Source organism: Ochlerotatus camptorhynchus, unplaced genomic scaffold (assembly GCF_037179485.1).
Source record: "Ochlerotatus camptorhynchus isolate MF236.1 unplaced genomic scaffold, CSIRO-AGI_Acam_v1.1 ptg000082l, whole genome shotgun sequence".
Taxonomy (NCBI): domain Eukaryota; kingdom Metazoa; phylum Arthropoda; class Insecta; order Diptera; family Culicidae; genus Ochlerotatus; species Ochlerotatus camptorhynchus.
Window position 1 is genome coordinate 3,133,319 of NW_027040572.1, and position 13,707 is coordinate 3,147,025.

A 13,707-nucleotide genomic window follows, 5' to 3' on the forward strand; every position below is an offset into this window, starting at 1 on the left:
AAATTAAAAAGTGTTCAGATTGGCGTTGACGGCACCGTCGAAAAATTTTCTCTTCCGGCAAATATAGACATTTTCTTATGGGAATTTTTGGTGGAGTGAAAGGATAGTACAAAGTCTGACGTTTGCTTATGGATTTTCTCATATAGGAGTAAAGAGCTATAGCCTTAATCTAACTCGGTAAAATCTCCAACAGCCGATTACCTCGGCATTTACTTTTGCTGATATCTCTGCAAAATATCTTGTTGTTAGCTGAGATCTCAGCAAAATTTTATTTGTTGGCTGAGTCTCGGTAATTGTTTTACCGAATCTCAGCAAAATAAATTACAGAACTACTCGGCTGTTGGAATCTCGGCGAAAAAATTTAAGACAGAGTCGCCGTCAACGCCAATAGAGCTTTTTGACGTTTAATCGGCGCACACTACTGTACCATTTAAAGCGCAAGAGTGCGAGCAAGAGGGAAACAGATTGGTGGGAAAACAAATCGTCCATTCATCCATGTGTGCTAGATAGAGAAAGATGATTAAACGTCAAAAAGGTCTATTGAAGACAATGACATTTATATAAGGTCTGGGCCAACAGGCAGCTTGCTGGTGTTAGAAGCAAAAATGTTGTAAACATTGCTGAACATCTGCGAACAGATAGAAATACGTCACTGCCAACATACTGAGAACAGATAGAAATACGTCACTGCCAACAGCTGTTTCGTGTAAAAAGATAAACATTGCAATAAAATACGAACACCACTAAACATTTGCACATTTCACTAACACCAATAAGCCCTTTGGCCCAGACCTTATATAAACGTCATTGTATTGAAGACGGTCACATGACCGGGGGTCCACGGTAGAATTTTGAGTTGTTTCGTTTCTCCGTGTACGCACAACCGAATTTCACCACCGGGGTTGCTTGTATGACAACAGACTTGATGTTTGTCAACAATCAAACAAAAGTGCCGGTGGTAAAACCAAACGTGTTTTTTTTGGGACTGAATTAAAAAATTCCGAAATGTACGATTTTTCCGACGATCTTAGCGGAGAGGAAGACGATTTCGATCGAAATCAGGAAATTGCCCGGAGTGCGTTTGCCGACATGTGTCACGATTGGGAGCGCAATCAAAAGTACGATCGGGCCCTTCAGTTAACTATAGAAAGGCTGCATGCCGCCGGAAAGGAAGCTCACGTTCTGGACATAGGAACTGGTAGTGGTCTGCTGTCGATGATGGCCGTTCGTGCTGGTGCGGATAGTGTGACGGCTTGCGAAGCATTCCGACCGATGGCAGACTGTGCGGAACGCGTTATTGCTGCCAATGGAATGGGAGATCGGATTCGGTTGGTAAAGAAGAAATCTACGGATGTAGTTATCGGTGCTGGCGAAGATATGGAACGCAAAGCGAATGTGCTGGTTACGGAACTGTTCGACACCGAGCTGATAGGAGAAGGTGCGATTGCTACCTATAGGCACGCTTTGGAGCATTTGCTGGAAGCCGATTGCCGAGTGATTCCTGATAAGGCCACAATTTACGCTCAAGTGGTGGAATGTCCACTGGCAATAAGCTGGCAGGTGCCAAAAATTTTGAGCAACTCTGATGGAGACGTGCTGCTAAGGACACCGGAGGAAATAATTGACTGTCGAGGATCGTCAGCTGTTTTCGATGTTCAGCTCAGTCAACTGCCAATGGAAAGCTTTAATGCTCTGTCGGAACCGGTTCCAGTGTTCGAATTTGACTGGTCCAGTAAGGAGGCTCTGGAATTTAAGCGGCACTCTAGAAAATTGGTAAGGGCTATAAATTCAGGCATACCACAGGCAGTGTTTATGTGGTGGGATTTGAGAATGGATCTGGAAGGAACTGTGCATTTAAGCTGTGCGCCATTCTGGGCCCATCTAGATTTTTCCGAGTTGAAGCAGAAAAACCAGGGCACTATCATTCCGGATCAAAATTTAATTCCTTGGCGGGATCACTGGATGCAAGCCATCTATTTCTTGCCTCACACGAAAGATCCTCTGATGAAGGGTCAGGAAATAGCTCTGGATGCTTATCACGATGAATTCTCGTTGTGGTTTGGTTTAGGAAATTCCAGCTTGGAAGCAGCTCACTGTTCATGCGGTTTGCATATCGCGTATTCACGCTCACGGATAGGACAGATCAACGATGGTCCTCGCAATAAGCGAATATTGAATTATTTAGAACAAATTCTGGATAAAAACTCTGTTGTGCTGGTACTGGGAGAGGGATCTTTGCTGGGACTGTCCTTAAGAGCAATGGGAGCAAAGAAAATTATACTTCTGGAAAAGAGTAAACTTTCGCGGCAGTGTATGGAAAGTTATGTGGGATTTAACAAACTGGAAAGCGTTGAAATCCTTTCCAGTATTGATGAATTGGAACCCGAGACAGCCTCCCAAATAACTCACGTGTTCGGAGAACCATACTTCAATTCCGCCATTCTACCATGGGAAAATGCTATTAAGTTTGGATCGGACTGGGAACAGGTGAAGGTGCTACTCAAACAGAAGGTGGTAGTTGTTCCCAATAGTTTTAGCATCTATGCCGTTCCGGTTGAATTTTTAGATCTACAGAAAATTAACGCACCTCTGGGTACTTGCGAAGGATTCGATCTCGACATGATGGATAAAATGATTGAAGTAAGTTTTTCCAACCTTTTCCGGGTTTGACGCCATAATAGAAAAGTGTCTGACTTATTTCAGGAACATTCGAACGTGGCAGATTCCCCTGTGGAGGCTCAACCGCTCTGGGAATACCCCTGCTTTGCTTTAGGATCTCAGTGTAAAATGATCACCATCAACCTAGCTGACGGAAGCTTACAGTCTGAGCTAGCTCAAGGAGAAATGGTACTTTCATTGGATCATGTGATCAAAGAATGTAACGGAATTGCTCTGTGGGCCGATTGGCATATGGACGGGAGCGGTAGACCGAAGAGTATAATTTCTACGGGACCGGTTGTTCCAATTGATGAAGTTCCCTCGGCAGATCTGGCCAGTCCTGTGAGGTGGAACGTAAACTGGAGACAAGGTGTTCATTTGCTGCGAAAGCAAGGCACCGCCAAGAAGACAATTTCTTGGCGAGTTAAATTCAATGGTCAGCTCAAGTCGTGTTACTTTCAATTTGGTTACTAGTGTTGATTTTGTTAAGTGAATAAAAGTTGCATGATTGGACAATATAACTTAGCCTTCTTTTAATTCATTAATTATCAACCCCCCAACGTCAAAAAACTAACCCATTTTTTTTTTCATATGATATTTTCAGAATAAAAACATCATCCAAATCCTTTAAAGCTCATTAAAACTTGAGGAGTTTGCGGTTTTTTGACATGGATAGTATAAATATAAAATTGGAGTTATGATTTTAACACAGACAAACAGACATACCACTCATAAGTTGTTCATCGAACAAGCATTTAACGGTCAATTTGAAAGTATCTCAGTTGGTAGTACTGGCACCTGTGGCAAATACCCTTGCGTTTGACGTTTACACACTACCGCCTTCTGTTCAGCGTACTACCCACCACAGTATACTCAACGGCGGTAATGTTTTAGCGACGATGTTTTACAATGAGAAATATTCAATGTGTTATGTCTGTGGATTTAGCATTTATCAGTATCGGACGTTGGGGGGTTGAGAGTTAAATTAATTTAAATGCCAGTTAAAATGTAATGTACTTTTAAGTTCTGTCGAAGTATAGTATCTATAGCGTTCAGAATCATAAGGGCCTAACTGCGATGATCGAGTCTCGCGATTCTCTTCGTCGATTTTTAAACGTACGTGTTTGCAGTGTTTCATTTTTCATGCCCTCTTCTTACAGAATCTCACGACCACTAATGCAATGTGTAACTGTTCCAATCGAGGACAGCAGTGTATTTTGATGGCTTTTGACAGACGGCCATACTTTTACTTGGGCTCTGAACCATTTGGTGGATTATTTTAACTTTTGGTTAAAATTTGACAGATGGAAAGTTATCGATTAACCCTGCTATCCGAGCGTGGTTATTTCTGACATACAAGAAGTTAAATTTTGACGACCGTGGCTCGAAAACCGGTCGATCGACAGCACGGGGATTTTCGAACATAAGAAATAACTTTCGAAATGTCACTTTTAACTACGAGTTAAATTTAACTCGGCAAATGGTTCACAGCCTTAGGCCGCGGCCAGGGTAGACGCGACACGCGACGCAACGCGATGCGACTCACGCAAGGAATAATAATAAATAATAAGATTCTTTTGAATTGGTCGCGTCGCATCGCGAATCGCGTCTACCCTGGCCACGGCCTTAGGCTGTGTACGATTTGGTGAATTTTCACTTCAATTTGACAGATGGAAAATTTTAAAGTACCCTCAATTGTACCAGACTGATTTCTGACAGACCAGTAATTAATTTTGACAAGCACCTTCTCGAAAATCGGAAGATCAACAACAGAGGGATTTTCGAACATTATGATTTATTTTCGAAGTGTCAAATTTAAGTGAAAATTTACCAAATGGAACACAGCCTTAAACGCTGTCCAGACTGGAGAGTTATAACATGTTATAACGGTTGTCAAATAATTGCAACACAGAAACCACCATCAAGATAGCGTTATAACATGTTATAACTCTGTAGTCTGAACGTACTATTAGCAACAATCAATACGAAACTAACGATTTTAAATTGGCTCACCACTTTAGTAGCCTATTGGTCCCAAGCAAACGAATAACGTACCCTATTCTAGTCGAAATTCTAGTACTACGCAATGTTTGTTTTGATTCGCTATGAAAGTTTGAAAGATAAAATGAGGGTTTAGTAGTTACCTCTATGCTATTAGTCCGCGAGATTTCGTTACTGAAATCCTATGTTTGGCGGTACTATGATTTGGAGATAATTTTATTCAGAGAGTTACGTCTGTTTGTCTGTGACTTTACTATGACTGTGTTTTAATAATCAATGAATCAATGAAAATATCATAATTTTTGTTCATTCAGGAAAATAATGAATTACAGTTATTTCGGTAAAAAATATACCGAGCGCCATAATAAACTTTACCAATAATTTTGTAAAATTTACAATCCAGGTCAGTAAATTTAGACCTCGATTTAGACAGCTCCAAGGAGTGAAGATGTAAATAATAAAAATTATCGAATGTTCAGCTGTTCCATATTCGGTAAAAAATTACAGTATACTGTAAAAAAATCTTAGTGTGTAATCACCGACAAACCGACATGACACTTAATTCTTACTTATGCCCGAAAATCGTAAACGGCCGATTTAAATGTGCAGTGATCCGACCTGTCAAAACCATAGGATTTATTGATCTAGATAAAAATAATTTGTCCCGAATAGATCAGACACGAACCAACTCATAACTTTTGCATGCGGGTTCATGGCTTAGCTAAATATTTCTGCGCACACGAAGCCAGATCAGGGGTTGAAACAGTTGACGTTTTTTACTACCCTCGCTTCGTTGTCGTGCGCGACAGTCTGTTTGTATTCGAAAACTCATGATCTACCGTCGTCTCTCTCACACAACACGAGCGGTAGAATAACATCCGAGCTAAAAGAAAATTATCAAAATAGCTATCATATGACATATCAGTGCCAATATTTCAAAGGGGCGTAATTGCTTTTGTAAACAATGGCTTTAGCCGTCGATTTCTCGCAAATAAAAGCCCACCACTCCAAATTACCAATGCTAGCTGGTACAGGAAACATTTCTCTACCTGCTGGTGTCATTCATTTTTATGAGTGAGCTTTCATTCACGAGAAATCGACGACTAAAACCATTGTTTACAAATGCAATTACGCCCCTTTGAAATGTTGGCACTGATTTGTGATTTCGTTGTAATTCCTCAATTTGGTGTAAATCAAACCATTTCTGATCAGAAATATTATTACTAGGACATCATTGCTTGCTATTTTCAGAATTCACACAAGCACACCATCAGCAGCTCTTATTATGAGAAAAACTAAAATACATACATTCGTGACGGTCTTCGGCGACAGTGTCGTATGACAGAGCCTGTCATACGACATTTTAGTTTGGTACTGTACCATGATAGCTTGCTTTGCAAGTGTCGGAGGCAAAGGCAGTCAATTATCACAGAAAATGTGTCGACTACCGTGACCGCTTACAAGACTGAGCCAGATGTCAGTAGTGTGCTTTGGTCAGACATTATAATATACAATATTACAATATTATTGTTTTTGCTATGGGCATTCATGTTGGTTTGTCGGTGTTATACCTATGTAGTCTGAACGTACTGTAAGAGGCAAAATTTGGGCCCACTACTTCATTTCTGTTTCATTTTCTCATCAAAAAACTATTCGTCGTATGTGCCAATGCCAACTGACCAAAACATAACTCAATGTTACATACGACATCTAACTTCTATGGGGGTGTCAATCGTCGTATGTAACAAATTTGACAGAAGCGTAAAAACTGTACATAAGACCTGTTGTTTTTTCCTAATAAAAGTGCAAATTTGGCAAATATTCAATGTAAAACGGTTGAGGGTGGTCTATAAAATGTAATTACTCATAATAATACATTTTTGAACAGCTAAAAGCGCACGGTCGAATGTAAAACACGGCATGCAAAAGATCGTATTATATTGATTGGTTTAAACACGTTTGTTTTTCAACAGAAACGCTATCAATACCTTACTCAGTTGATAGCAACACCCATGAGATGTTAGTTAAGGGGAATTTTGAAAGAATCATCCATCTCATTGAAAATAGAAACAAATTATTTGTTCACCAAAACAAAACACCCCGTCTCTCTAATTGACAAAAATGTTACATACGACCCAATCAAAAAGGACTTCAGATAATTGCATTTTAATGCTGAATTTTATTAATTTATTCCGAGATTTCTTCGCACTTTTTCCTCGAGTTTTTCACAATCATCATCATTGTTCAGTAGCGACATCTGGCAGCAGTTTTCCTCGAGTTTTTCCATCAATTCATCGATCATTGATTATGGAGTTTGGCTTGAATTTTATTCTGAGCTTTAAATTTTCCGACATCTTGATTTTGACGTTTTGTTTGTCGATTTTCGCCTGCTCAAAATCGACCATCGACGTCGTCCTCTCGCCGCGAAACCGACGACGAAGGAGAAACATCAGCTCGAAGAAGAAGAGTTACAAACGCAAGGCAAGGCTGAAAAAAGTTTAGTCACGAAAGGGAGTAGTGTCAGGCCATTCGTGCGACAAAATACGTGAAAATTGTAAGTTTTGTGGGCTCTCGTTGGCAACGGGAATCGGTAACGGCATCGACACGGTGAACGGCAGTAGACCAGACCGTGGGTGCATTCGATTTGTGTTGTAAAATTTCTCCGGAACGATCCGATTAGCTACTTTTGGCTGTGCTGTGCGTGTGTGCGTGGAGTGAAAAGAGCAGCACAGGGGAAAAAAGCTCGCTCAGAGAAAGGGAACCCGGCGAGGCGGTGGTGGTGACGTGAAAACGGAAAAAGCGACAAGGTGAAACATCGAGTCGAGGCCGATTGGTGGAACGGCCTATGACTGCAATTTTCGGCATCATTAAATTAATTTCTTTTTGAATGGTTTTTTTTAACGGAAAAGTGAAAATCGTGTTAAGGATAATCATTTGCTGAGGCTAGTTGAAACTGTACGGGGGAAAGTAGTTCGGTCTAGACATTTTCCAATCAGGTCGATATCGATTCTCGATTGCCCCAAAGCGTTAAAACCTTTTTCACATGTTGATCTTGACGTTTCCATAATGTTTTAAGTTTTGCTTTTTCTTCTCTGTTCGCCTGGTTTTCATCAATAATCTGCCAGAAGCACCAGCTAGCTACTAGCCAGAGAAGCCGAGGAAAATACCTACCTTCGTTCGTTTTGCTCCCCAAATAGCAGGAGCCTTTCCTTTCGTCGGAACATCGTCTACAGCAGCAAGTATCAGCCTGCAATGGCCTCCACAACCGGTGTGGGTAAGTAATCAAAACAATTATTTTTGTCTATCTAGCGGACCAGTGTCTCCCAGCATAGCATTATCAGTCTAATCCTCGTTATCAAAATCGGAGCGGATGAGGACATGCACCTTCAATCGATCATCACAGGACAATATTTAATTCCTGCCTGCCTGCAAAGCATAATGCGGGGCGAAAACTGACAAAAATGCCCACTTTGTTTCCCTCTTCCTTTCTCCGTCTTCGTACCTTGTGTTGCGCTGCGGCGATGTCACGTAGGATAACAACCCACCGCATATGCATGATGAATGTGCGCAGAGACTTCGATTTTCTCGTTGTTTTTCTTTTGCCGACGAATGCATCTTAATTAGACAGAGCATTACCTAGGCGATGTTGCCCCCGATGCTCTTTGGAATTTGCTGGTGCGATTCGACCGGGAAGGATGTGTTTTGATACACGCCCACAAGGCCCGTTTTCTCCAAAAAAATAACATTCACCGGCTTCGCTTTCAATAAAAGCAACAACGAAGCAAATGGGGAAAACTTTTTCCACTGAGTCACTGCTAGGATTTCTCTTTATCAATATGCAGCAATAATTATTCGGTCAATAGCTAGTAGGTTCCTACAGCGAGATGAGTTTTGATTAGTTTATTTGGTTGCTATCATGAAGAAGGGAAAAGAAAGGCATATTACGATTAGATTTTTATTTAGTTTAGTTTTTAACTTGAAATTAATCCTGGTTGAAACATTCTGGGCGGTACGACAGTAAGAGTTAGTTAGGTCGTTACAAATTTTGTTTTCAAGTTTTGTTCCAAATAAATGATTATGTTAGCAGGGCTGATGGCGGGTCACTTTTTTAAGGTGGTCACTAAAAGGTTCCTATTTTCGACAAAAATTAACTAAAGTAACTTTTCGCGACATTCATGTTTATATTGCAATGAAAAATTCGTTTGAAAAATTGATAAAAGTTTTTTTTTTGCTTTATTATAGAGACTTTCAGCATTTAGCTGGTTCGTCTCTTTGAAGGATTGGGACTCCTGAGGGGGTCCCGGAGAGAGAAAATGAATAAATTACATAGTGTTTGTTACAGAGTTTAAGTATCTCAGAGTTCTGTGTCGATTGTTTTAATAGTAAGGAAGGTGAACGAAGTTGTGGTTAATTTTCGAGAGAGAGAGAGAGTCAAAGTCCGTAGCCTGCGGGGTTGTCATCGTTGTTCTTCCGTTTGACATGTCATTTAGAGAGCTGGTGTTGTCCAAGTGCCGTCGTTCGTCCGTTGTCGTGTCATTGTTCGTTGCGGGGTTCTACGTATATTGATAATAGCCTGTGTCTTTAAGGAAGTCGAGAAGTGATCGTTCCCTGTTTGGGTCATTAGATATTGCGTCTCTGATGCTGAGACCGATACCGTATTGGTCTCGGAGGTTTTGATGTGCAGGGCAATTTATTATGAGATGCTCAACAGACATTTTGGTTGAACACCCCATATATTGCTTGTGGAATCCATCACGGGATCCGAGATCGTGTGAGAATCTGGTGTAGCCGCAGCGTAATCTGGACAGTACTCTCTGGTCCTTCCAGTTTTTGGTGTCGGACCAGCATTTCGAATCTCCTTTTATTTTGCGTAAGAAAGGGTCTCGGGTATTAGCCCATTCCTTGTCCCATGCCGAAGCGATGATCGTTTTGATCCAGATTTTTAAATCCGCTGCAGGGACTTCCGGTTCCACTGGGATTTTCGATCTGTCGATCGCTGCCAGTTTGTCCGCAGCCTCGTTTCCATTGATATTGCAGTGGCTGGGAACCCAGACATATACGGTGTTGCTGTTAGAAGCCATTTTGATTGCTTGCCCTAACGGGTGTCAGTTCTTCGGACTCTCAAGGGCCTTCAGCACACTGGCCGAATCGGTAATGATGGCCTTCCAGGAAAAACTGGACTCTGTAACGGCTGAGAAGATGGCAGCTGCCTCAGCCGAGAAGATCGATGTAGGCTTAGGAAGGCCTCTGCTGATATACAGGTTGGGGCCGAATACGCCATAGCCGACTTCGCTCGCTGTTTTTGAACCATCCGTATAAATGAGCTCGTATCCATTCAGCATTGTTCTAATGAGCTCGTTGAAGCGCGGGACCACAGTGTGGGGGTTCAGATTTTCTTTGGTTGGTTTATTTAATGCCCATATGATCTTAGGTGGAGAGTGGTCCCACGCTTCGTCTCCGACCCAGTGGACCCTCATAAAAGTTGTTACAGGGCTACAGTATGCATCATCAAAGCTCACTTTCATTTGTGATTTCGGATCTTTAAAGAGCTCAGTTTCAACTGCAAAATATGTACAATAATCTGGGTGACAAGTGAACCAGGAAAATGTCGGAAATTCGATAACACCGGGAAAATAATTAGAAAAATGTACTTCTCTTTAAAAATGTCAATGTCACAAGGAATTCCAAGGCAACCCTGAATAGGATTCAAAAGAATTAAATTTTAATGAAAATTCACAACAGTTTTTGGTGTTAGTTCTTAAGGAATTATGAGACGAGAAAGAGGATTATACCATGATAATTCTGAGGAGAACTCCAAGGTACTAGAATAGAGAATTCTAAGGACATCTGAGGATAATTTCATGATTATGGAGGAAAAGGAATCCGGCGCATATTTTCATGTTTTTGGAGTTTTCGGAGAATTCATAGAGGGTATGTTACGAAGGATTACAACCTCAAATGAATTCGGTCAAAAATTCCAAGAGAGATTCAAACATTGATATTTTTCGAGATCCTACACACAGAAAAATAGGTTAATATCCGTGATTTAAAAATAAATTATACATTCAAACTGTTTTTTTTTTGTTTTGTTCATACGTGAAGTTTACGATTTTCAGAGTTCGTTGGAAATGCTATACTAATATCAACATGAAGGGGCTTATTACGGATGTCACTTCACGGTGAAGTGTTTCCCATTTGATTTGTACGGCAACCACGACTCTTATTCTGAGTATCACTTCCTTATCACCGTGTAGTGACACCCGTAATAAGGCCCGAAGCTATAGTGTGATAATTTATTAACAAGGAAAAGTTCTGAAGAGGATAGGTTGATAGTTCCGCTAGAGTACGGCAGTGTGAAAATTGAATAGGAAGTTGAAATTGAGCGAAGGGCCATTAATGCGTATTACAGAACAGATTTCACATTCGAGTTGGAAATTCGGATTTTGGAGGGTAGACTTATCTGATTTGAACTCGAAACGTATCGTAGACTCGCAAAGGCAGCCGTAGTCTTCTTGTATCATGTACCTATGACCCTCTTGGTCGGACCCTATTATAGCGTCGCTATATAGCTACCGTAAAGCTGTCCCGTCTACCAAAGCGGTTTACTTCCTTCTCTAGAGCCGAGTAACGTTCACGGGCTTCGTTCTTCTCTGGTCATCGTCCGCTTTATGACCTGTTTACATATATGTATGCTGTTTCACTAGCTCGAATTTCAGTTGCTCCTGGAATCTCACAGATGCTGATGGCCTGTTTACATTATGCTGACTACTTTTTAGTACAATTTTAGTACACTCGTGCTAGGGCACCAGTACAGATGTAAACACCCCATTATGGCCTGTTTACATATTATGTGCTGGTTCATAATGTTGATCAACCAAAATTGGTGTAATCTGATCAAGTTTCCAACAGAAATTTATGCACCAATGTTAATCAGCACCAAACACTGTTTACATCATGCTAATAGTACGTTCAGACTACAGAGTTATAACATGTTATAGCGCTATCTGGATGGTGGTTTCTGTGTTGCAATTATTTGACAACCGTTATAACATGTTATAACTCTCCAGTATGTACAGCGTTTAATAATCATGGTTTTGCAAACGACAGACTCACCAGCACGTGAATCAGCACAAGTGTAAACATCCCATAGCGCGGCTTTTGCTTCTCTTAACTTTTCGATTTTCCAATGGGTTTCATTCACGATCCACTCTTTAGGCACTTGGGGTGCGCAGCTCACCCATATTGTTCGATAAAGGCATACTTGATCAATGACGTTTCTATAAGGTCCAGATCAACAGACTAGAAGCTAAAATATTGCTAACATTGCTTTTGTTTGAAATTTTACAGATGAAAAGTTATCGATTAACCCTGCTATCCGAGCGTGGTTATTTCTGACAGACAAGAAGTTAAATTTTGACAACCGTGGCTCGAAAACCGGTCGATCTACAGCACGGGGATTTTCGAACATGGAAAATAACTTTCGAAGTGTCACTTTTAACCACGAGTTAAATTCAACTCCGCAAACGGTTCACAGCCTAAAAGTATGGATGACTGCCACCACAAACTGAAACAAGTTGTTCCAATCGAGCAAAGCAGTGCATTTTGACGGTTCGATTGGAAAAACTTTTGATAGACGTCCATACTTTTACTTGCAGGACTTTAACTCTACCACAACATTTCATACTGCAAGGTGGCTCGGACTTTATATCTGTGCTTATATAAAGGACATTGATTCTTGATGGTCGTCCACTGCTCTTTTACGCTGCCATAACATTCGTTGTTGGGTCTCAAGTTCTTCTAGAAAAACCTTCATGCTGCATCTTCAAGTCGGTGTGTGTTGAATCGCCACCGGAGCTCTCCTCCCGCCACTGGTTCCGCGCAATGCGTAGGCGGATCGCGGATCTCTTCAATTAAAAAATGGTGATCAGACGTGATCCGTCTCCATTTTCGGCAGATGCAGATGTGCTCGATTTGATTCTCGGTATGTCAATCGCTGGAAAATCACTTGACTTTGTGCATTGGTCGATAAGAGAAAACGACCCCCTGCTTACCATGTCGTGATTGCCACAAAAATCTGCCAAAAGCTCGCCGTTCGCGCTCATTGCTCCGGGAGCATGGCGTCTCATGACACGTTCCTAGTCCGTGTTGTCGAAATCGATCTTCGCATTGAAGTCGCCTGTGTAGATTAATTGATTGATTTCTTTATTATAGAGACTTTCAGCCATTGGCTGGTTCGTCTCACCTGTGTAGATTTTGCGGTCACCCTTTTGACCCTTATCCACGACGGCATTCAGTTGACTGTTGTGACTGTTGATTGTCTGGCGAAGGGTTTCCTCTATCGCCGTACTAGGCCGACCACGCCAGTGTTTTCGTTACACCCAGGCTACGCCACCCAGTTGTGTCCATATTTCAGCTAGTAATCGTTTATAATCATATAAGTCCACCAAATATATCAAGCTGAACATTGCATTAGGTCCTAAGTAACATTGACAGATTCTCTGTGTCGACTTTCTCTTTGTATCCCCATGGCCATGTAAAGACATTCTCAGGTATTTTCAGCACACAGATCGATAAAGGAAGCTTTTATATAATACATCATCTAATACATCTAATACGACAAACATATCAAGAAACAGTTATATCATAGAGGTAACTCTAAGACTAGTAGGTCCCGAAATAACGTGCTCAACTTTTTGGCTAAGCTCTGGTGCTCTCTTCGGTCTCAAGCTAATCGATTTACCCCTCGAAACATAGGAAAATCCACGAACCCCTCATTTTATCTGTCAAACTTTCATAGCGAATCAAAACAAACATTGTGTTGTAGTAGAATTTCGACAAGAATGGGGTACGTTAATCGTTTGCTTGGGACCAATAGGCTAGTCAAGTAGTGAGCCAATTTCAAATCGTTAGTTTCGTATTGATCGTGACCAATTCCACGCCAAATCGGTCAGTCACCAAACTTGACTATCTTCGATCTGGATGATACATGGCACATATTTTCAGTATGATAGACCAAGTATTTTTCGCAGGAGAGGAGACCCTTTTGAC

At 41.2% G+C, this 13,707-nt stretch overlaps 2 protein-coding genes across 3 annotated transcripts in view; both read left to right on the top strand.

Moving 5' to 3' along the window:
• Uev1A (Ubiquitin-conjugating enzyme variant 1A) overlaps window positions 1-13,707 on the top strand; it is a 142,044-nt gene that overhangs the window by 121,843 nt on the left and 6,494 nt on the right. The window contains exons 1-2 of one of the 2 annotated variants that reach the window (XM_065218032.1): window positions 7,114-7,213; window positions 7,860-7,933. In XM_065218032.1, coding sequence (XP_065074104.1) covers window positions 7,912-7,933 — 22 coding nt within the window. In that variant the 5' untranslated portion in view covers window positions 7,114-7,213; window positions 7,860-7,911. Of the gene's footprint in view, window positions 1-7,113; window positions 7,214-7,859; window positions 7,934-13,707 lie in introns of those variants that run through there. The other variant, XM_065218033.1, reaches the window with a different exon arrangement.
• Art7 (arginine methyltransferase 7) lies at window positions 983-3,166 on the top strand. Its single transcript, XM_065217941.1, has 2 exons — window positions 983-2,640; window positions 2,704-3,166. Exons 1-2 carry the CDS (start codon window positions 1,006-1,008, stop codon window positions 3,130-3,132), a joined length of 2,064 nt encoding a protein of 687 aa, XP_065074013.1. The 5' UTR covers window positions 983-1,005; the 3' UTR covers window positions 3,133-3,166.

What these genes read in the sequence shown, in the direction of transcription:
- Art7 (XM_065217941.1), top strand. Translation starts at nt 1,006, where the DNA reads ATGTACGATTTTTCCGACGATCTTAGCGGAGAGGAAGACGATTTCGAT. An exon ending in TGATGGATAAAATGATTGAA is followed by an intron (nt 2,641 to 2,703) that starts GTAAGTTTTTCC and finishes GACTTATTTCAG; the next exon opens with GAACATTCGAACGTGGCAGA.